Below are 21,530 nucleotides of genomic sequence, written 5' to 3' on the forward strand. Positions count from 1 at the left end.
CCTAAACGGGTTTTCGTCAAGGGCAAGGAACTATAACAAACATCATGGCCTTAACCATGCTCATGGATGCAGCGAAGCAAGGTAAATATCCCCTGTATCTTTGCTTCATTGACTACTCGGCATCCTTCGACCACGTAGACCGTTCCAAACTCTGGTTAAAGCTGAAAGAATGGGGGATTCCACCAACCCTTTTAGACCAACTCATACAACTGCACACCGACATGTGGGTCAGAATTAAATTAGGTGCAGGTAGGCACCTCAAGAAAAATCACCACAAGAAAGGGTTTAAAGCAAGGATGCGTTTTGGCCCCTTTGCTCTTTAGCCTCTTCCTGGCAAACCTGCCGGCAGAACTGGATGCTTGTTCCTCACACCCCCCGAAGTTAGGAGCCATGGTACTGACAAATTTACTTTACGTTGACGACCTTGTGCTGATCAGCAGAACTCTGATAGGACTTCAGCACCTTTCAGATGCCACCCACAAATTCTCACATTGGTACACATTAACAAGAAATTAAAAAAAAAATCAAAAGTTATGAGCGTAAACCATCGCAAGAAGTCAAGTCCCAGTTGGTACATGGAAGGCAAATGCCTGGACCAAGTTACTACCTACTAATACTTGGGCGTACTCCTAGATAAAAACAACTCCTTCAAACCACAACTCGAATCTTTATGAAGGAAGGGGATAATGACCTGCTTGGCATTAAAGCCCCTAAAGAAAGTACTGCCTACTTAACTCTTGACCCTCTTTTGAAGGTCCTACGAGCGGAGCTATAACCAGTAATTACCTACGGGAGCGAATCCATGACAGGAAGAGATGCTGCTACCCTTAACTGTATACTCGCAACTTCCTACCGAGCAATATTCCAGCTCCCTAAATATGTTTCACCAGCCCAAATAAGGCTGGAATTTGGAATCCAGGAACAGGAAATAGAAAGGCAGGGAGCTTTCTTAAAGATTTGGCACAAAATCAGAGCTGGTGAGAAAGGGACCTTGAACAATCAACTCTGGCTAGAGCTGTCCCGCACTGGAAAGTTACCAGCCAACGTCTACCTTCAGAACTCTCTGAAGGCGCTCAGACTGGCAGACGCCAGGGAGACTCAAATGGGCCAGCTACGATGTTCTAAAACCTCAGCCCTACCTCAAAGTCGGAACCAAGCTAGAGACAAAAGAAACATTTCTAAAGTTACGTCGGTCCGATCAACCTGTTCATGACACCGTGGGAAAGAAGAGGGGCTGATCACTTGTGCCGTTTGTGTGCGAATGACACTCAGACTTTGATTCAAATTATATGCATATGGAGGAAGTTAGATGACATACAGAAAAGCCTGTTAAAACCCCTTTTCAGGAAGCCAGGACTTGCAGGCAGGCAGTGATGATGTGTTTTAATCCCTCCTTAGTGCAGCTAAACTGTCTTACAAAATTCTTTGACCTGACAGCATGGAGACTGGGAAGCTCTTGCGGCCAATAGTTGAGTCCTTTTACTTTGAACTTGTCAGCTCCACTGGTTTTAAAATTACGCAGTTCATATAAAGCCTTCAATTGGCCTGCAATCCCATGACAGTAGTGCTACTACAAAATGGAACAATTTTATGTCTTTTAATTTCAACACAAAGGCTTGTTTTACTCTTAACCTTTTTAATTGTTTTATTAAATGTAACTCCTTTGATATTAACCAACAATGTACTGAATGCAATGGTTTTAATTAATCATGCATAATACATTTCTTAATCTTACTGTACATTTGATAGAGACATCTAGTTGAAGATTAAATACCTTTGAAAAAAATACCCAGGCAATACCGTCCTCGGAGGAGGGAGTGCAGAGAATTTTTAACTAGAAAATCCTGGAGAACTGAGTGGCCAAAATGGCCATACCTGTGGACTTCACTGTCCAGGAATAATGCTTGGTAAATGTGTGCGGGGATGCCCACGTTGCTGCCTGACAGATGTCGAGGACTGGGACTTCACATTGCAGCACAGTTATAGCAGCCTTTGCTCTTGTGGAAGGTCGTTAAGGCTTCAGGAAGCTGCTTCTTTGCCAGAGCATAGCAAATCTTGATGCAAACGACCCATCTTGAGATGGCCCTCTTCTGCACGGCCCGACCCTTCTTTTCTCCAACGTACCCCACGAAGAGTTAGTCATCCACCCGGGACTCTTTTTTGCAGTTTAGGTGGAACAACAGCGCTCTTTTTGGGTCCAGACAGTGAAGTCGCTCCTCTTCTGGATGCGGGGGAAGTGTAAAAAGTGGGCAAGGTGACAGATTATTCCACATGGAAAGAGGCCCTAGTGTAAAGCACCAACTTGTAAGGGAATATCATCAAAAAGGGAGGCTTGGACGACAAAGCTTCCAGCTTGCTCACCCTCCTGACAGAAGTAATTGCCAAGAAGAAGGCGGTTATAATTGTGAGCAGCCAGAATGGGTAATTATGCAGGGGCTCGAAAGAAGCGAACATTAGCAAAGTGAGAACCAAATTAAGGTCCCACCGAGGCATAAGGAAATGGGCAGGTGGGAATATATGTACAATGCCTTTCAGGAATCTATGTACAGTGGGCGATTTAAATAAGGAGGGTTGGTTGGCGACCTGAGGATGGCAGCAAAGCTGAAAGATTCCCTTTCAAAGGGCCCAGAGCAGAGCTCTGCTGGGCAAGGGTCAAAATAAAAAGCAAATAAGCAGAAAAAGAAGCAGAAAGAGGGTCAATAAACTGCTCTGTACAATATATTACAAATTTCTTCCACCAAAAGGTGTAAAGTGTTTTGGTGGAGGAACACCTGGCTGCCAAAACAACATTACAGACTTCGGGCAGAGGGTCCAAATCTATCAACTACTGCCACTCAATCTCCAAACAAGACAGCTTAGAGTTGACAGGTTGGGGTGGAAGACCCTTCCCTGGTGCTGTGACAGAAAATCTTCCTGAAGAGGCAGCCTGATCGGAGAATCAATACTCATTCGCAAAACATCGGGATACCAGACTCCCTTTGCCCAATCCAGAAACACAAGGATGACTTGGGCCCGGTCATTCCTAATCTTCTTGAGAACTCTGGGTAGGAGTGGTATGGGCGGAAAGGCATACAAGAGGCCTGAGCTCCACTCAAGACTAAAAGCATCTCCGAGCAAGAGCCTACTTGGAAACTGCAGGGCGGTAAACTGCTGACATTGCGCATTCTCGACAGTGCTCGTTCTTGGCGGAGGCAAACAGATCTAACCAAGGCACTCTCCACTGCTGAAAGAGACATTGAGCCACCTCTGGATGGAGACGCCATTCGTGACCCGCTAGGCGTCGGTGGCTGTGTTCATCCGCCCTGTCGTTCAGAAACCTGCCAGGTGTTGAACCACCATGGATATGCCCTGCTGTTCTAGCCATGTCCAAAGAAGCACAGCCTCTTGACAAACGGTCCATGACCCCAGCCTACTCTGTTTGTTGCAACACCACAGGGCGGTGGTGTTGTCTGTGAACACCAGCACTAGCCTTACCTTGATGGAGAGCAGAAAGGCTTTCAATACCAAACGGATCGTTCAGAGCTCCAGCATGTTGATGTAGGGTTCAGATTCCACAGAAGACTAGAGCCCTTTGACCTCCACCTCTCCCAGATGTCCACCCCATCCCAGCCCAGCAGTGACACATCTGTCCCTACTGCGTGATCCGGGTGGGGAAGGGAGTGGTCTGCCTCTGACCCAATTGCGATTCATCAGCCAGCACGGCAGGTCTCGTGCAGTTCCCCCTGAGATCTGGACCATGTCGACAAGATTCCCCTGATGCTGTGCCCATTGGAACTTCCGGTCCCACTTTAGAGCCCACATATACCATCAGACATGTGTCACTAACAGGATGTAGGAGGCCATGAGGCCCAGCAGCCTCGGTCATTCTCACCAAAAGCCAGGATAGAGGCTGAAACATTGGTATCATAGCCTGAAAATCCTGGACTCGGCACTCAGGAGGATAGGCCAGTGTCAGCTGTGACTTCGGCATGTTGATAGTGAACCTAAGCAAATGAAGGAGGTTAGCCATAGTCTGACAGTGGGAGATGACAGCCTGGGGCGACCCACCTTCAGCAGCCAGTGGTCAAGATAGGGAAGACTGGCACGCCTGATCTGTGCAGATGGGCTGCGACCACTGCCATAATCTTGATGAACACCCGAGGGGCGCTGGTAAGGCCAAAGGGGAGCACAGTGAACTGAAAGTGCTTGTGGCCTACCATAAACTGGAAGTAGCATTGGTGGGCAGGCAGAACAGGGATATGAAAATAAGCGTCCTGCAAGTCCAAGGCTACCATCCAGTCTCCAGGGTCCAGGGCAAACAGGACCTGCGCTAATGTGTGCATCTTAAATCTTTTCCTTTTTAAGGAAGTCATTTTAGGGCTTGAAGTTCTAGGACAGGACGAAGGCCCTGGTACTTTTTGGGGCCAGAAAGTAGCAGGCATACCAACCATGACCTACCTCTGGCGCAAGAACCCTCTCTATGGCTCCCTTAGCCAAGAGAGTCATGACTTCCTCCTGAAGCGAAATTAAATGATCCTCCGTCAGTGGGTTGTATATGGAAGCATGGAGGGAGCCATGGTCTTAAGGTGGAGGGAGTAGCCACTTTGGATGATCTGGAGGACCCACCAGTCTGATGTAAAGGTTTGCCAGTTGTGGAGGTGATGGTTGATTCTGCCACCAACTTGACGCCCATGGTCTGGAAGGGTGAGACTAGGATGGCTTGGAGGCTGATGCTGCTGGTGGGTGGTGGTTTGACCGGACCGCTGGCTACCCGACCCTCGTGGTCAGAATGAACCGCTCCCTCGTCCCCACATGGGTTGTGCAACTTGCGCAGGACGGTGCCTGGGATAGGGTTGGCACAGTTCAAAACGCCCTTTCTATAGCCGCAAAAGGCAGCGTGGGGACGGGGCAGCTAAAAGGCCCAAGGACTTGGCTGAAGCCCATGAGTCCCAAAGCGCTCCCGCGCTGTGCCTGCCGGTTCTCTGAAGAGACAGGTCCCATTAAAAGGCATGTTCATGAACGAGGCCTGGACAACCCCTGAAAAGCCATATGTTCTCAGCCAGGGGTGGCATCTAACAGACAACACTGTGGAAATCGCTCTGCTCAGCGAGTCAGTCGTGTGTAAATCACATCGGATGGAGAACTTCGCTGCATCTCTTCCATCTGATACTGCTTGGGAGATGATTGCCTGGGCATCCTAGGGAGCTCTGGAAGCTCTTGTGCAACCATTTCCCACAGAATGTGGGAATTACAGCCCAATAAACATGCAGTGTTCACTGACTGCAATGCAGAGCTGGCGAAAGAAAAATGTTTCTTGCCCCAACTGTCCAGCCTCTTAGATTCCCAGTCAGGGGGAGTGGCAGGGACAGCGCCATGGAAACTAGAGGCTTGGGCCAACAAGCTCTCTGGCGTGGGGTGGGTAGTGAGGAAATTTAGGTCACCCGGGGTAGTGCGGTGGCGGCAGGCGATCGTCCTAGTAATAGGAGCCCCTGTGCTGGGCATTGGACCAGGCTCCCAGAAAGATGTCAGTGAGGGCTTCATTGAATGGAAGCAGGGGTTTCGAAGAGAAAGCTCCAGACTGTAGGACCTTCATCAAAATGTTAGTCTTGACCGACACTGTGGGGAGCTGATGGTTAAGGACCTCAGCTACCCTGCGCACCACCATAGCTTAAGATTCACCATTCTCCGTAGCCACGGTAGCTGCAGAAAGCATGGCAGTATCTGGGTATGTTTCCAGTCCACTGGCCTCATCCAATTCGGAATACCAGTCCATGTCCTGATCATATTGCTGGTATTCTAAAGGTTCCAGTGACCCCTCCCATTCTTCTCCCAATCCTGGCCTGTCCAAATAAGGCTCCTAGAACAAGCTTTCAGAGAAATGGCCTGGCAGTCGGAGCAAGACTTCGAGTCGAGGTTGCACTCCAGACACCATAGGCAGACCAGATTAAGGTCAGTCACAGACATGGCGCGATGACAGGCGCCGCACGGCTTGAACCCTGAAGTCTTCCTAGATAACATCCCACGCAACAAAAAAAGGGTCGACAAAAGGTTGAAAAAATCCTGTCAAAAAGTGACAGAGGGTAGCTCTCTCTATACAAAAAAAGAACTGGCATCAGAGTGTTGATGTGGTGCCTATATAGGCGACACAGATGTCACTTCCAGCGCAAATGAAGCTATGCAGAGCAGACCAACACCACCTACCCGCACGCAGGGGTATTGCTCAAAGAAAAACTTCCAGATCTAGTCAGCCACCTGGGAAATTCAAAGGTAAGGAATCTGCGGCTAGATATCTCTGTCAGATTTTGGTCTTAACTTCCTGGGTAGGAAGCTGAAGGTCAAGAACCTCTGCTGTCCTCAGCACAGCCATTGCACAGGAAGCACTTTCCTCAATGTGAGGGCCTGGAGCAGAAATCAACTCAGTGTCCGGAGAGGCATCCAGACAGCTGGCATCCTGGAGATCTTCCCACCAATTGTCCTCAGGGTAAAGGCGGGCAAACTCATCCCCAGCCTCATAGCCACCATTATCCAAATCAGTACCAAACAACTCATGTAGAACAGGAGTTCTTCTGAGGGGCAGGGGTACCCTATTGGAATCAGTGGGGTGGCCAACGGGCTATGGCTTTATGAGAGAAGCTTGGGCAACTGGTTTAGGTCAGGTGCGGCGCAGTCTCGGCATTAGATAGCACAGTAGGTTGGCCATCATCATCCGGTGTTGATAGAACTGGAGTCAGTCGATTGCAGTCTGGCATGGGATGTGGTGCTAGAAAGTGAACCAGTACTGATATGTGTCCGGCGCTGGGAGTAAAGCGAGAGGCCTGAATGACACTGAGGGAGGACTAAGCAGTAGCAGAAACCATGTTGGGAGGCCTCTTGGCTCCTTAGAGCACAAAGGCAGGCCAGAGAGAGCCAGTAACGTGACAAAAGGCAGCAGCATGGCATCCCAAAATTGTTCAATGTGCTGCAGCGTCATTGGGTTGCTCTGGTACGAGGGACGGATTCGGCTCAGAGGGGAGACGACTTGTAGAGAGACTCTGGGAGGCACATTGACACCCTCTGGCTTTCCTCAAAAGATTGAGAGAGGAGGGAAAAGGACGAAGCCTGCTTTAACTTTCTGTGTTTTTTAATTCAACTTATCCGAAGATATACATGGTGATGACAAATCAGTCACGGGATCGACCTTGGGATAGGGTCCTCGCTTGAACGTTAACCAGTCACGATGTAGAGTTCAGTTCCGTGCTTCGCAATAAACATAGTGGCTTTTAGCTCCCGGGTGCCCTTGGGGTTAATCAAAGCACAGTCACTGCAGGTTTTGGGAATGTGGTCCTACCCCAGGCACCACAGGCAAACTACGTGCTTGTCAGTCACAGACATTTGTCTGCGAAATTTCCCAAAAGGTTTAAACCCTGAACATTTAGGTGGCAGCATTTAATTTGCACACAGTAGGAAATATATTTTTGGAAAATAGTTGAAATCGTAGTCTCAAAAAGATAGGGGTAGCTCCAGTTTTGCGTCTGTTGGTGCAGATAGAATGGAACTGATTTCAGTGAGCCTGGGGGGGCTACATGGGGGGGCGTGCATTGCTTCCAGAGTGGAGTGACATGACTGCGAGACGCAAGATGGCAACTATCGGCACGCAACGGTACTGCTCACGATTTTTACGGATCCAGTCTGATTCCTGGGGGGAATATTCAAAAGGTAAGGAATTTGTGTGTAGACATCTCTATCAGAAATAACAGAATATGGCAGGCTTGCTTACATTCAAATTAACTGGGGGAAGTCTGGAATGCTCCCCATACAAACAGCATGATCAGGCTTGCTCTCGAATACCTGATCCGCAGGTGTGAAGATTCAGTCAAAAATTAGGGCATTTCCAATAACACAGAAAGACACTTAGTAATCTGGGACAATTACAGACTGGCGCTGGAAAAATTAACAGGACAGATAGAGAGAGGGATACAGCTGATGCTATCTAAGAAGAGCAGATTTGCCCTGCTAAAAATGCTAGTGTTGTCCAAATGTTTATATCTCTTCTCTAACTTCGCAGTTACCCGCAGAAAGAACTACTTTGTAAGACTGCGAACGTTAATGGTCACGCTGGTATGGGGTATGCAGAATCCTAGAGTGAAATTTAGATTTGAGGGGCTCACCAAGAACCATATGAAAGAGAGATTGGCGGGCATGGCCTAGCTGTGAAACATGGCAGATGCGTGAGCGTCAAGCTCTCTGGCTCAGCAGATATCCTGAACCATCCGGCAGGCTGCAAGCCCCAATTTTGTAAAGGCTAGAAGTGCTGCACCCGGGGGCTGCTCTGGGGCGTTGGAACTCGATGGTGCATTTGCACAGGGGCCGGAACAGGACAATGAGTCATGTGGCCAACAACAGAGGTGCTCCTCACGGGACGGACATTTGCCACTTGCTGCAACCCACCCAAGCCCCTAGGATCGACTGTTGCAGAAGTGGGATATCGGTGAGGCGGCACAGTCACATTTCTTTGTTTTCCCTGCGGCCTGTCGGGCTTGGCCATGGCCACGGGCAGACCCGGGTGGTGTGCCGCGCACGCCTCCCTTGCTGCTGGCCTACCAGGACCAACGCCCAGGTGGATCCGTGCTGTTGCCTGGGAAGATCCTAAAGGGGAGCATTTTACCACAGAGGCCTGCAGGGAATAGCGCAGCACCTGCTGCAATAAGAAATCCTCTTTCCCCACTATGCTTCATAGGAGGAGATCTGGCTCCTGGGAAGCATTGTTGCAGCACTACAACCCCACTCAATGGTCCTCTCCATAACTTTTCAGGCAGGGGGGCCCGCTGGACGGTTTGGAACACTAGGACACAATGTTTTGGAGCCCACTCCAATTATCTTGCCACATGTTTGGAGCTGGTTCTCTCACGTCCTTCTGCATTTCTGGTATTTATCAACACATACCCTCCTCTGGTAATACAGTTCTGTCGGCAGGGAAACTGCCTTTAGCCGGGGGACTTAGATCACGTAGTAGGAGGTACTGCTCTTCATGTGGGTGTATGGACGTATGGTCAGTGTATCAGGGTGGAGCCTCATTTTGACTGGTATAGGCTACTCCGCCTTTGCCAGAGGGGTGGTAGTGTGGATTAGGACCAGGACGCCATTTAAGGAAGAATGGACACACATTGATACAGACAGTCGATTTCTACTTGCAGGTGGTGCCTTAAATGGCCATGCCCTGAAACTTGGAGTCATTTACACCCCACATATCAATCACTTGCCCTTTTGGTCCCTAATAACATCTGCCATGAATGACTGGCCTAACACCAACTGAGTTTTTGGGGGGATTTCAACACGATCCTTGATGCTTCACTTGAACGCTCTACACCGCTGCTCTCTCAATCCCGTGCCTTGCTGGGCTTGGTGTATCAACGACAATCGTTCGGCCAATAGCTCGCTTAATCTTCCCGCCGGCCCTCAGCACCTTGACACCCTCGTTAACTGTTTGCGCTTTACAAATACAGGACATTTACATTTGGCCATAGAAGATACCCGATGGATAAAGCATCCACTGCACCACAAATTTACATTCCCTTCCTATGTGCACAATTTACATTCCTGACTAGACAGGTTTGTTTGTTCCACGCCTATACATACAGTAGTATCTGCCCTGCACTACCAAGCTATTTAAACATCTGGTTCTCTTCTTCCATCTTTAAACACTGCACTTATTTCTTTTCTGCTGAAACCTCATAATGACCCGAAAGATCTAGGATTGCATAGCCCACTCTCTATCTTAAACACAGATTATAAAATTGTTACTAAGATTCTGGTTACTCAGCTGCTCCTGACAATACCCATCATAATATACGACGATCAGACGGGTTTTGTTCTTGGTCGTAACACATTTCTTAATGCCCGCTTCCTTTGTTGTGTCAAAGATGAATCTGCATCTTTGTACCCCAGAGGGTTGTGCATTGCTCTCGACTTGGAGACGGCATTTGACACCCTACATTGGGATTACATGCACAACGTGTTATGACTGTTTGTAATTGGTTTCCCTTGGTGAAAATGGATTAATGTATTGTATTCTGTCTCTACAGCTACAGTGAAAACCAGTAAGTGTATTTTCACTTCATGGCCAGTGTGCAGAGGCACCAGACAGGGCGCTCCTGTATCACCACTGTTGTTCGCCATGGCAATGGAACCTTTAGCACTTACACGGGGCTGAGTGAGGGGTTCCCAATAAAAGGTGAGATTCGCATAATTTTATTATAAGCGGGCGATATTCTGCTTTATGTCCAAGACGCAACATGTGCCTATCTTCTATAGCTCAGATTCTCCAAATATTTCTGTCCTCAAGGTGACCTGGGCTGAATCTTGCATCTTTCCTCTGCAGCAAACTTGCAGATTTACTCTTCAGTTGAAGCTCGATCCCAGACTGCAGAAGGTAATAAATACATTAAAAAATCTTTGGCTCAACATATATAATTCCCCTGCAAATTTATGTGATGGTAACCTAGGCAAGGTGTTGAGACCTCTAAGCTCACAGATGACTCTCTGGGCTTCTTTACCTATTTTGTGATTAGGAGGGTGGCCTTAGTGAAGAAGGTGGTCCTGGCCAGTCTTCTTTATTATGTCACTAACATTCCTCTCCCCCTCCCTCACTCCTTTTTAAGTCTTGCCTAGCGTTGCAGCGTGCATGCGCTGCTCACTCTGCGAGGGCTATTGTGATCGAAGAGATTTGAGAAGGGGACTTGAAGCCCCGCCCCTCATTTTCATTGGCTGGTGTCATTGTTTATGTAAAACAGTGGCCTCCGATTGAAACTGGGGATTTTGTGTTTACGCCCCGTCTTCTTTTCGTGCGGCCCCTCTGAACTAGATTGTCTGCTTGCCGGCTGTCGTGACTGAATTTCTTATCGATAGGGGGTGGGTCTGTTTACGAGTTACAGGTGTCATAGCCCGGCCTCAGCTGCCCCGGGGCGCTGCCGCGGTTCCCGCTGTGTTTATTTTTTTGTTTTGTGCTGTATTGAAGCTTGCGTCCCTGCAGCCTCCCCAGCTCTCCATTGGGGGTGCTCCTATCCTCCCCCCACAGCACCCGCACTTACCGCAGAACTGGCCTGTGTCCCTCCCTCCCCCGGGCTTGCTGCCCCCCATGCCGCGCGCCGCATGCTGACTCACCTCGGGAAATGGGTATCCTCAGCATTAAGGACCAGGTAGGACGCACTCGGCGCCCGTGGGAGAACTACGCGAGATCGGTGATGCAGCTACTGCGTCTTTAAGAACACCCGCTGCCCCACACAGCACTTGCGTCCCGTCTCGAGATTACTGTGTGGGGCGGTCGGTATTTTTAAAGTGAAAGTACACATGGCTTTTTTGATTTCTTTGCTCCCTGTCTGTTAAGCCGGCAATGGCAGCCGCTTGTTGGGTCTAGTGAAAGGCGCACTACGGCTGCTTTGTAGTGCTAAGAAGTGTACGTTTCTTCAGTTTACACCAGGCTCCCAGCGGAGCGTCTGCCTCTTGCTCTGGTGTTGTTTTTGTGCTCAGATTACTCCCCGCCCCTTCTCACCTCTCTGAGAGCCAGTGCCCCCTTTGACCCTCTACATGCCACCCACCCCGCTTTTTCTCCCGGTTCACACCTTGGTGCTTTCACACTTTCACGCAGAGAAGGGAGAAAGCATCATGCACCCTGGAAGGACAGAGAAGGGAGAGAGAGCACCATGCAGAGAAAGGAGAGAGAGCATCATGGAGGGCAGAGAATGGCGAGAGAGCACCATGGAGGGCAGAGAAGGGAAAGAGAGCACCATGCAGCCTGCAAGGAGGGCAGAGAAGGGAGAGAGAGCACCATGCACCCTGCATGGAGGGCAGCATTTGCAATGCAATAGGTCTCACATTTGCAATGCAATAGGTCTCGCATTTGCAATGCAATAGGTCTCGCATTTGCACGAGTTTGAGTTATTACCAATGTAAATGACGCTGCATTTTATTTATGCGTTGATTTTAAAAAACATAAATAAAAGGCATTGTTATTTACAATGTCAATAGCTTAAACTCTCGCAAATGCGAGACCTATTGCATTGCAATTGCTCGTTTCCCAATGGAAGGTTTATGTCCTTGGAACAGTTTCAAAGAGGCCATGCTGCGACATGTGTCCCTTCCTTAGAGTTAGACAAGCAATATCTCCAAATTGGCCTCCATTCCCGTACAAACCCAAGGATTTCTTACACAGACCAACATGATCAGATCATCAGGAGGGTGGGTGCGGGTCTCCAGACTATATAATTATATACAGAACACTGCAACAGTAGACATAGAGCACTTCAAAATGGGAATTGCAGGAAATAGAGGGTATGATTTGGAAATATTGCTGTGCCCAAACAAATATGGTATCAATTAACTACAGACACACTACTAAAGTCTACGTTTCTGAGTGGACTAAAGTGTGCCCTAGCTTTCTACGCAAAATTGATCAATCCACATCTTCACAATGTACCAGGTGCATGCATGATTCTCCGGATTGTAACCATTACACTTAGCTACTGACCCCAAACAGACGCTTTGGGCACAGAAAATGTTTTATAATTGAGGGAATATTAGAAATATGCATTGAATGGAAGACAGTCAGACAGACCCTGAGATTACTGTCGGGTTATGCTGAAACATTCCTTAAGTCACTCAGAAGATTAACTGCAGTATTGATATAGCTGGCGAAGAGCAAAATGTTGCAGTGGTGGATGAAAGGATCAGCCCGAAGGTCAAAGTTTAACAAAAAGAAGCTGCGGTAATTGTTGGTTTGGTTTTTGAACCGTGAAAGTATAATTTTTTTGTCATGCTCATAACCCCCTGCTGTGCCTTAAGATACACAGAACATTTGCAGTTAAGTACTGGTGTTACAGCTGATGTTAGCATATCACATCTAATTGTTGCATCTTACAACAGGAGACCTTTCTGAATTCCAGGAATTTGTAAATCTGCATCTGAACAAAATGTGCAAACATGCCATATTACATTTTCAAACGTCTTTGTGGATCAGGCCCTAAATTAAAAGTTTTATGTGGAGTACCAAGATGTGTCAGAAGGTCAGTTCATATATTAGAACTACATCATCGCAGAGATCAGCTAAAAACTGTCCGTTTAAGGTCTGCCCTTTGTGGACAACCCATACTATTGGGCGTGGCTCTGGATGCGGCTGTCTGCTGGATCATTTCCAGGGGTGAACAGTTTGCAGGATATTATCATTCAGACAGTACGACAAAGATCAATGATAGCAGAGAGCTTTGAACAAATAAATAAATGAATGCCATATTGATGTCATTGAATTGCCATGTTTAAAACTTCCTATTTAAATCAGGCCTTATTTACAGTAGAAGTCACACACTTATGAGTAACAATTTTAGCATCCACAGCTCCATAGTCTTACAATCTCTTTGATCGAATGCAGTTTTCAAATTGTAAAATAGGCATGTATATGACATGTTTTTCAAAAAACTGTCCCAGTCAGCACTTCCAATTATGTATGGTAGTTCGGGCTGGGCTTTTCCCATGAGGAACAATATCAAGACTGATTTGCATATGGCTGGGTCTGAACTGGGGTGGCGATTATGTATGGTATATTATCTTTGCATAGAATTTTTGGACTTCCAGACCCGGTAATCCCCTGACAAAGGTACATGGGTAGGCTTGACACATAATTGTTAGTTTGAAGTTATGTAACAATGAACAAATCTTGGGATTTGTATTTCTGTAAATGAACGAAGAGTGTTTTTTTTACTTGAAGCCTTTAAACAAGTGCACATAATAATTATAGCATTGTGAACTACTGGTGATTGGACTGGTGTTGGTTGGATATGCATTCCAAGTGCATTCAAACAAATAGCATCTTGATAATGATACTAATCTTATCACTTTCTCTGAAGTTAGTTATAAAATATTAGAAAGCACCTTTGATATAACTACTATGGAAACTTTAGGCAGAAATCAGAAACTGAATACCTGAAGCAGAAACTTCTACTTCAAACTAGTGTGCACCATTAATTAAAGGCAAGCATAATCAGCTGTTAAATAAATTAACTGCCCTAGTGCAGGTAAAATAACACCTGCAAGACCCATGTAATATACAATATGGGAATTGATGATTCAACATGCATTGCAAGAGTATGAGAAAAATGGATGATACAGTGCTTATATGCCTAAGTAGGATCCATACGGGCATAGTGGGCTGCGGCCCGAAGCAAACTACTGGGGGTAATAGTTCAAGCACCCCACAGGGGACTGCCCAGGAAGGAGGGAGAACTGAACCAAGTGGGGTCCCTGACGTTATATCCCCCACCCTACGGGGTGACATAAGCAGAGCAAGTGAACCGAGGAGGGAACCTGTTAGGTGTTGTGCGGCCTAAACAGGTAACCAGCCACCACAGAGTGCTAGTGCACACAAGGCTGAGAGTGGGGAAATTGGTCACGACAACGGGATGAGGATACTCTCATGGAACCTGGCAGGTCTTAAAAACATACTGCCCTGCCCCGCAATGGGTGATTTTGTGGGTAAACACAATATCTGTATCTTCCAGGAGACTTGGGCGAGAAGGACTTCCAGCGGGTGGGTTTTGCCACATTCAATAAGCTGGCAACCATGGGGGGCAGGGGGAGACCCTCTGGAGGTTTATACATCTGGGTGGGCACCCACCTTTGCTGTAGAGCAGAGCAGATAACACACAAATGACATTCAGTGCGTCCTCCTCTCCTTTTCCACAAAGGCGAAAATCGCCTTAATAAACGTGTATTCTCGTCCTGTTAACAACAGCCAAGAATCTGCCACCATTGCCCATTTGGGACATTTCATCCCAACCTTGGACCCAGGGATATGGCTGATCGTAGGGGGTTATTTTAATTGCCACTTTGAACCCCTCACTGATCCTTCTCACTCTGTCCCGACGGAAGAAGACCTGTACTCGTCTATACCCGACCCCCTGACCACTCCCATTAAAGTGTAGTCTCCACTAGCCATACAGCTTAACTCACTCTAGCTCTTTCGTTAAGGGCATGTAATGGCCGGACTAAATCCGACCAGCCAGGGCAGCCCACATTTAACAGAGAAGGTCAAGCCTCCCTAATTGATTACATCATGGTGGAAACAAGACTTTGGGACAAGGTCCTTACACAGAGGCATGATAGGGACCATTATGCCTTGATTATGACTTTAAAACCATGGGACCTTCGCATTTCTTAATCTCCTTCTGTCCCCCCCAATCTGACCAGTGCAATAACAGTAACAAACAATAGAAGAAATGTCAGATGGGGCCACTTACAACAATCTCCCTTCAAGCTGGGTAAAGTTTATCAGCTAGCAATTCCATTCGTAACCAAAATGGGGGAGGCAGCACAGGTGGAGGGTCCCACCTTGGATCTAGATAAGCCAGGGAAAATACACGCAGAGCTTACCTCAATACTGGCGGATGTATTTTTCCCGGTTGTGCGTACTAGGGAAACTAGCCGAAACAAACGCGCCTGGTTCAACGATAAGTGTTGCAAGGCCAAGCGGGACCTTCTGGATGCAGTGAAGGCGAAGGACAGGCCACAAATCAAACTTTCTAGGGCCAGGTACAAATGAACCACCCAGCAGGAGAAAAAAAAACTGGGAACTAGAGAGGTGGAAATCTCTCAGGATTGCTCTGAATGATACAATTGAGGTACAAATGAACCACCCAGCAGGAGAAAAAAAACTGGGAACTAGAGAGGTGGGAATCTCTCAGGATTGCCCTGAATGATAAAGACCCTGAATTGGGCAATAGTGAGCTCGGGCGACAGGGAAGGGAGATCGGCCATTATGCCCAATATAGCGCCTGAAGCCTGGGAGACTCACTTTGGGTCATTGTACTCCTCCAGGGATGGGGGGCCTGTCAACACCGTTAGTTCCAGTATGGCATCGGAGTTCCACCAGGCGGGGGACATGAAGATTACTGTGATCAAAGTGGGAAACGCTATTAACAAGCTTCATCGTTATAAAGCGCCTGGTCTAGACAAATTAAAGGGGGACCTCTTCCGTGAAGAACCCCCCGATACCTGGCGTGGGGCTAAGATAGTTCCCATATTCAAAAAAGGTTGTCCCCTCTCACCCTCCAACTGCAGGCCAATCAGCCTAATTGACATCATCTAAAAACTCTTCGGCCAGGTGCTTCTGGACCGTCTTCAGGGCTGGCTGGAAGAAGAACAAATTTTAAGTCCCTACCAGGCTGGCTTCAGAGCAAATATGTCAACAGTAGACCAGCTATTCAGACTACAACTACTCTTCTGGAAAACGGTGACTGTAGAGGGTGGCTGCCTCTATTTAATATTTGTTGATCTGAAGTTGGCCTTCGACCTTGTTCCTCGGGAGAAACTCTGGAAGGTGCTGCATGCCCTTGGGATCCCTCCTTATGTCCTAAATGTTATAGAGAGGCTAACATTGAAAATTTTGCACAGTGCGATGCGGAAAATATGGAGAACTCACTTCCCGTTTTCCTGTCCAAAAGGGGATATGACAGGGATGTGTTTTAGCCCCTACTTTATTTTGTCTTTTTATCAATGGTCTTATTGACCATCTTAAAAAAATTGAGGACAACAATGCCCCCAAGTTATTCTCCAGGAAGGTCCCCGCGCTGATGTTTTGCAGACGATACCCTGTTACTTTCAAAAACGCCAATGGGTATCCAGCGCACTCTTGATGGCTTCGCCAATTTTTGTAAGCTATGAAGGTTGGAGATCAACCTAACAAAAACAAAATATATGGTCTTCAACCCTCCCAACACGACCCATCCAAACCCTTCCTTTCATTTCCTCTGGAAAGAGTATAGATATTTGATTATCTGGGAGTTACCCTGTCAGAGCATTTTGAATGGGGGCCACAGCTGGCCAAAGCAAGACTCAGGCTAATCCAGACAGAGGGCGGTATAATGAAACTGCACAGAACTTCAGCTTTTAACCAGCCACCCCTGTGGAGGAAATCTATACAGCACAAGCAAGGGGTGCCACATTATATGGGGTGGAGTTGTGGGGGTATTGCCCTATTACCAACTTGATGACGGTAGAGAATAACTTAATGCGTCAGCTTATAGGCCTACCCCGTAATACCCCCTTACTCCCCTTCACATGGTCCTGGGTATCAGGCCCCATGACAAAGAGATTGCGCTGAGACCCTTAACCTTCTGGCAGAGATTATGGGTGACCCCAGAGTTATCTGTATTCAGTGGCGAGTTAAATTACCTTTTAGCCAAATGCACCACCAAGAAAATTCCATGCCTTTGCCACATAAGGGACCTTGCCTCCAAGTTAGGCAAGTCGGACCTCTGGAGAACACCGGAGACATCATGTGCCACAATTTCTAGGTTGGAGCTAGTCAAACGCTATAGACTAGCCAAATTATTGTCCATTCAAGAAAGTACCTCATGTAGCTGTTTGACAGCAGAATCCCTGCTAGTAAAAGATGTGTACAGCAAGGAAAACTTCCTGGATTCCATTCAACCCCCACTGGCCAGGAAATTGTATGTGCAATTCAGACTAGGGACTCCTCCACTACTAGCGTTCACTAGCAAATGGGTGAAAGACCAAATGGTTGAATGCCCTTAATGTAACTATATGGAGGAGTCCGAACTACATCTTCTGCCTCTCTGTCCTGCCTATCGACTGCCGTGCAAGTGCTGGTTATTACAGCTATGCAAGAATTTGGGCTTTGTGCGCTGCAGAGAGGCCTACAGAGTTTTAAAGTATGACACCCACCCACAATATTGTCCTTGCTGTATCACGATTCTTAAATTACATGTGGAACAAACGGCAGGCCTGTCTAAAGTAGATCCCATGGGGAAGAACAAATGCACTGAAATTGCGCAGGTCGAGCAACTGCTTGGGGATTTGTATCTTTATCCTATATTTTTAGCCTTTGTAAAAATTTTAGATCACAGCTCATCTTTGGATGGTTGCTTTTATTCAGTTTTTAATGGGTTGAAAATAGTTTTATATATAATTTTACATCCCTGCTGTAACTCTTATGCACTGTGTTTTTTTTCTTGCTCTCTTGTGGGATGAACTCTGTACAAGAAGATGTTTTGGGAGTTACCCAGATTTTTCACTACAAGTGTCCTTGCACTTTTATGGCCCTAGTGGCCGAATAAAAGTTAATAAATGGAAATGGAATGGATCCATTTCAAATTTAAAAAGAATATTTAAAGAGGAAACTCACTTTATGTGTGGCTGCAGTCCTGGTTGTTCTTCATAATCTTCGATAAGAAAAGGAAGATTTTTTGCCCAATGGTCCTTAAAGTTTCCAGGAAGATCAGTATCTATATTATACTCAGTAACTGGAGTATCGAGATGCGCATGCATATAACGAGAATATTCTGTTGAATCAAAAAAGAAAGGGTCTCATTAGATATTGGTATTTGCATTGCATTCACTGAAACCCAACTGGTTCTTGAAAGCCGTTTGTTTAGCTGGTAGACAAATATTATAGGAAAAACTTTAGGCCTTTCCTCTTTGCGCATCAATTCAATCTCATAAGTAGAAGAGTTGTTTTCTTTAACAGTAAGACGTTATCTGTAATTTAGTCCTTTCACCTAGACATAAATATAGTCTTGACATATTAAAGTTAGAACAAACACAGATCCAGAGGAAAAGCGAGCCATTTTCATTTCTTGCTTAGAGATACAGTTGGAGTAAATGGCAAAGAACATGATTTGAAAACTATGATCGACCAACAGAAATAGTCACATAGTACCAGGTCCATAGGATTCACCTGTGTGTTATTCGAAGAAGCTCAACAGACCATTAGGTTGGGAAATAGCAAACTATACATAGTACTATGAAGGATCAGAACTGTGGCTTAACAGTACTTTGAAAATTACGATGGGGAGGAAATCCAACCTCCTCAACACTCACTTTATCAAACAGTTTATTCAAAAATGGCACATCACTAACAGTTATTCGTGTTATTCTACATAGTTGCACTTTTACAAGGGATCAACAGTTAATAAGTTATTTCCATGCACTAATGGCCTTCAAGAGTGGATAATGGCTACAGATCCATGTCAGTGAGGATCTCTGAATATTTTGCCATTTACTTCAAACAAGCAGCATTCCACGTGTATGTAGAGACAGACTGATTCTCAGTTGTTACTTAGTTAGTACCATACCAGGTGCTGTTTTCCTTGCATGCTGGTATTTTAGTTCAATATTCACAATGAAAAATAAACCATAAGATTCACAATTCAATAGAAATCATGACTTGATAGATGGATAGGATACCATGAGGCAACTAGAGAGCATTAATTTGTTCTGGCTGGCACTCTAACTAAACTAGCATTGACATAGCCAACATGTCTCGCCTTTGGGACCTTATAAGTGTTTAGCCATGCAACAGTTTATGTTGTTGCGCCAAGGATATTGTGCTGGATAACTAAACACTTATAAGGTCCCAAAGGCGAGACCTATTGGCTATGCCAATGCTTGTTTTCAGTAGCCCGTGGCCAGTGCTACCGAACACCTACACTGTCTACTCTTGATTCCCCTTCAAGCCTCTTTCATCCACCACCAGACACTCCCTGCCCCTTTATCTCACTCTTGTGCATTCTTTTTATTCTCTGCTTTCTACTTTTGCCACAGTTTTTCCCTCACTCTTTTCCTCCATTCTTACCCCTTTTCTGGCTTTCTCGCTCTTGTTTTGGATCAACGTGATGAAAAGTCAGAGACGGTGGGACCCTTCAACCATTTGTTCAAATTAAGTACTAACTACAACATAACAAAATAGCAATTTGACCACTATCAGAGAATATTAATAGGCTGTATTAGACCAAGGTGGGATGTGGCTCAAGCCTATAGTCTTACAAATGTAAGAGTTTTCCTTGAAGCTCGATGATAGATGGATGCTGCCTTACAGGAGGTCCTAGGGGACTTTGAGGGCTGGGCGGTCCATGAAGACAGCTTGCATACCCCCTGCTTGGTTGTGCTATAGCTGAGATTCACCATGATTCACCTTCATAGTCAATCATGGGACAAAGGTAGATGTACCAACTTGATGGCTGGGACATGGCTAGCCCGCAGCATTTCATGGCAGCCATTTTGATCTGTATTTCAGTGTGGATGGATGGTTGATGTTCATTCTACATGGAGCATTATTGGAAGACACAGCAGCCTGGCGAACTGGTGAAAAGAGGTCTGCCAGACCCACGTTCCTTTCAGTTGCAGTGTGGTTTAAACAAGTTTGACAATTTAGTTTATACACATAATGCTCTGTAAATACGACATACACTTTAGTTTGCATGACTTTTATTACCTAAATTTGTCTAACGAGTTATTCGTTGTATTTTGCTTCGAAAGACCAGATGAGTGAGTATACTGGTATTCTATATGAAAGCCAATTAATTTTCAGTTTCTAAAGCATTTTGAAAATAGGAACCATTCTGCAAACTCTCCTCTCCCATCGGGCATTGCTAAACACACCTCCTCCATCAAATTTACATTATTTCCAGGTCTGTCCAGTGGCTGCTACCTCAAAACCAGGCTTTTTCCTATAGATCTGCGACCCATGTGAAAATGTGTACTGGCTCCTCCTGCCAACCATTGTGCTTCTTCTTCCCACACCCCCATCTTTGATTGTACCACCATGGAGACCGAAGTTAGCATCTCAGAAATGCCAGATGGAGAAATGTAAATGCTGTGCATCGACACCGGAAATGAGCGACCCTCCAACTTGCGTTCGAGTAGTCACAGCCACTCATGTTTTCCCCGGCTGAGCAGCACTTCCGACCCTTGAGTGCAGGTTTGTGTCTGTCGCCTCATATTTTATCGCGCCCCCGTGTTCTGAACCCCAACTCGCGGCTCTCGCGCTCACACATCTCACGATTGCGGTCGTCCTCGCACCTGCGAGAGGTGATAGAAATGGTTGCTAAAAACACTGTGATGCAGAGGCCTCGGATGTCACTGAGCCGACAAGGAGGCAGCAGGAGAAGGGGAGAGAGGAGGGGGCCTCCGCCTGTTCCCTTGCGAGAGCGAGCAGGAACCTTCTGTTAATTACAAACAGATGGTTCCAAAGCTCGCTCCCGCAAGGGAATCGCCAAACGTGCACGCGTTGCCATTCAAGGCAATGCAATGCGTGCACGTTTTTGCCTGAAAAACTGAATTGATTTCTAAAGGTCTCCTCCTATGCAGCACATGCGCGCTGCGTAGGCAAGACCTAAAAATGACAGGCAGTAGTTTTACATTGCTTGATGGTTCCACAAAAGGCCCACAGGAAGAAGTGCTTGTCCCGACCTTCTTGGCTCAAATCAGCTGACTGTAAACAAGCAGTACTATTCTCAAAACAACTACATTTGTTTTTCATAATTTGCAACACAGTTGAAGCAGTGGTTCTTTCATGCTAAATGTACATCTGTTTGACCATTGCACTATTAGTGCAATAAAAAATAAAAACATCTCCATTAATTAACTGCTGCTAAAAAATGAGAGCAATACTAAGCCCGCACAAACACTTGCGCAAAATAAGCACTGGTCTACAAACGTAGGGCACAGTGAAGCAGCAGTGATAAAACACCTGATCAGTCAGACCATGCACAGTAATTATGGGACCA

At 46.4% G+C, this 21,530-nt stretch overlaps 1 protein-coding gene across 2 annotated transcripts in view; it reads right to left on the bottom strand.

Moving 5' to 3' along the window:
• TTC13 (tetratricopeptide repeat domain 13) overlaps positions 1-21,530 on the bottom strand; it is a 1,212,286-nt gene that overhangs the window by 634,092 nt on the left and 556,664 nt on the right. For both annotated transcript variants that reach the window (XM_078649075.1, XM_078649076.1), the window contains exon 12: positions 18,149-18,305. In XM_078649075.1, coding sequence (XP_078505201.1) covers positions 18,149-18,305 — 157 coding nt within the window. The remainder of the gene's footprint in view (positions 1-18,148; positions 18,306-21,530) is intronic.

This window comes from Lissotriton helveticus, chromosome 6 (genome assembly GCF_964261635.1).
Source record: "Lissotriton helveticus chromosome 6, aLisHel1.1, whole genome shotgun sequence".
NCBI classification, from domain to species: Eukaryota; Metazoa; Chordata; class Amphibia; order Caudata; family Salamandridae; genus Lissotriton; species Lissotriton helveticus.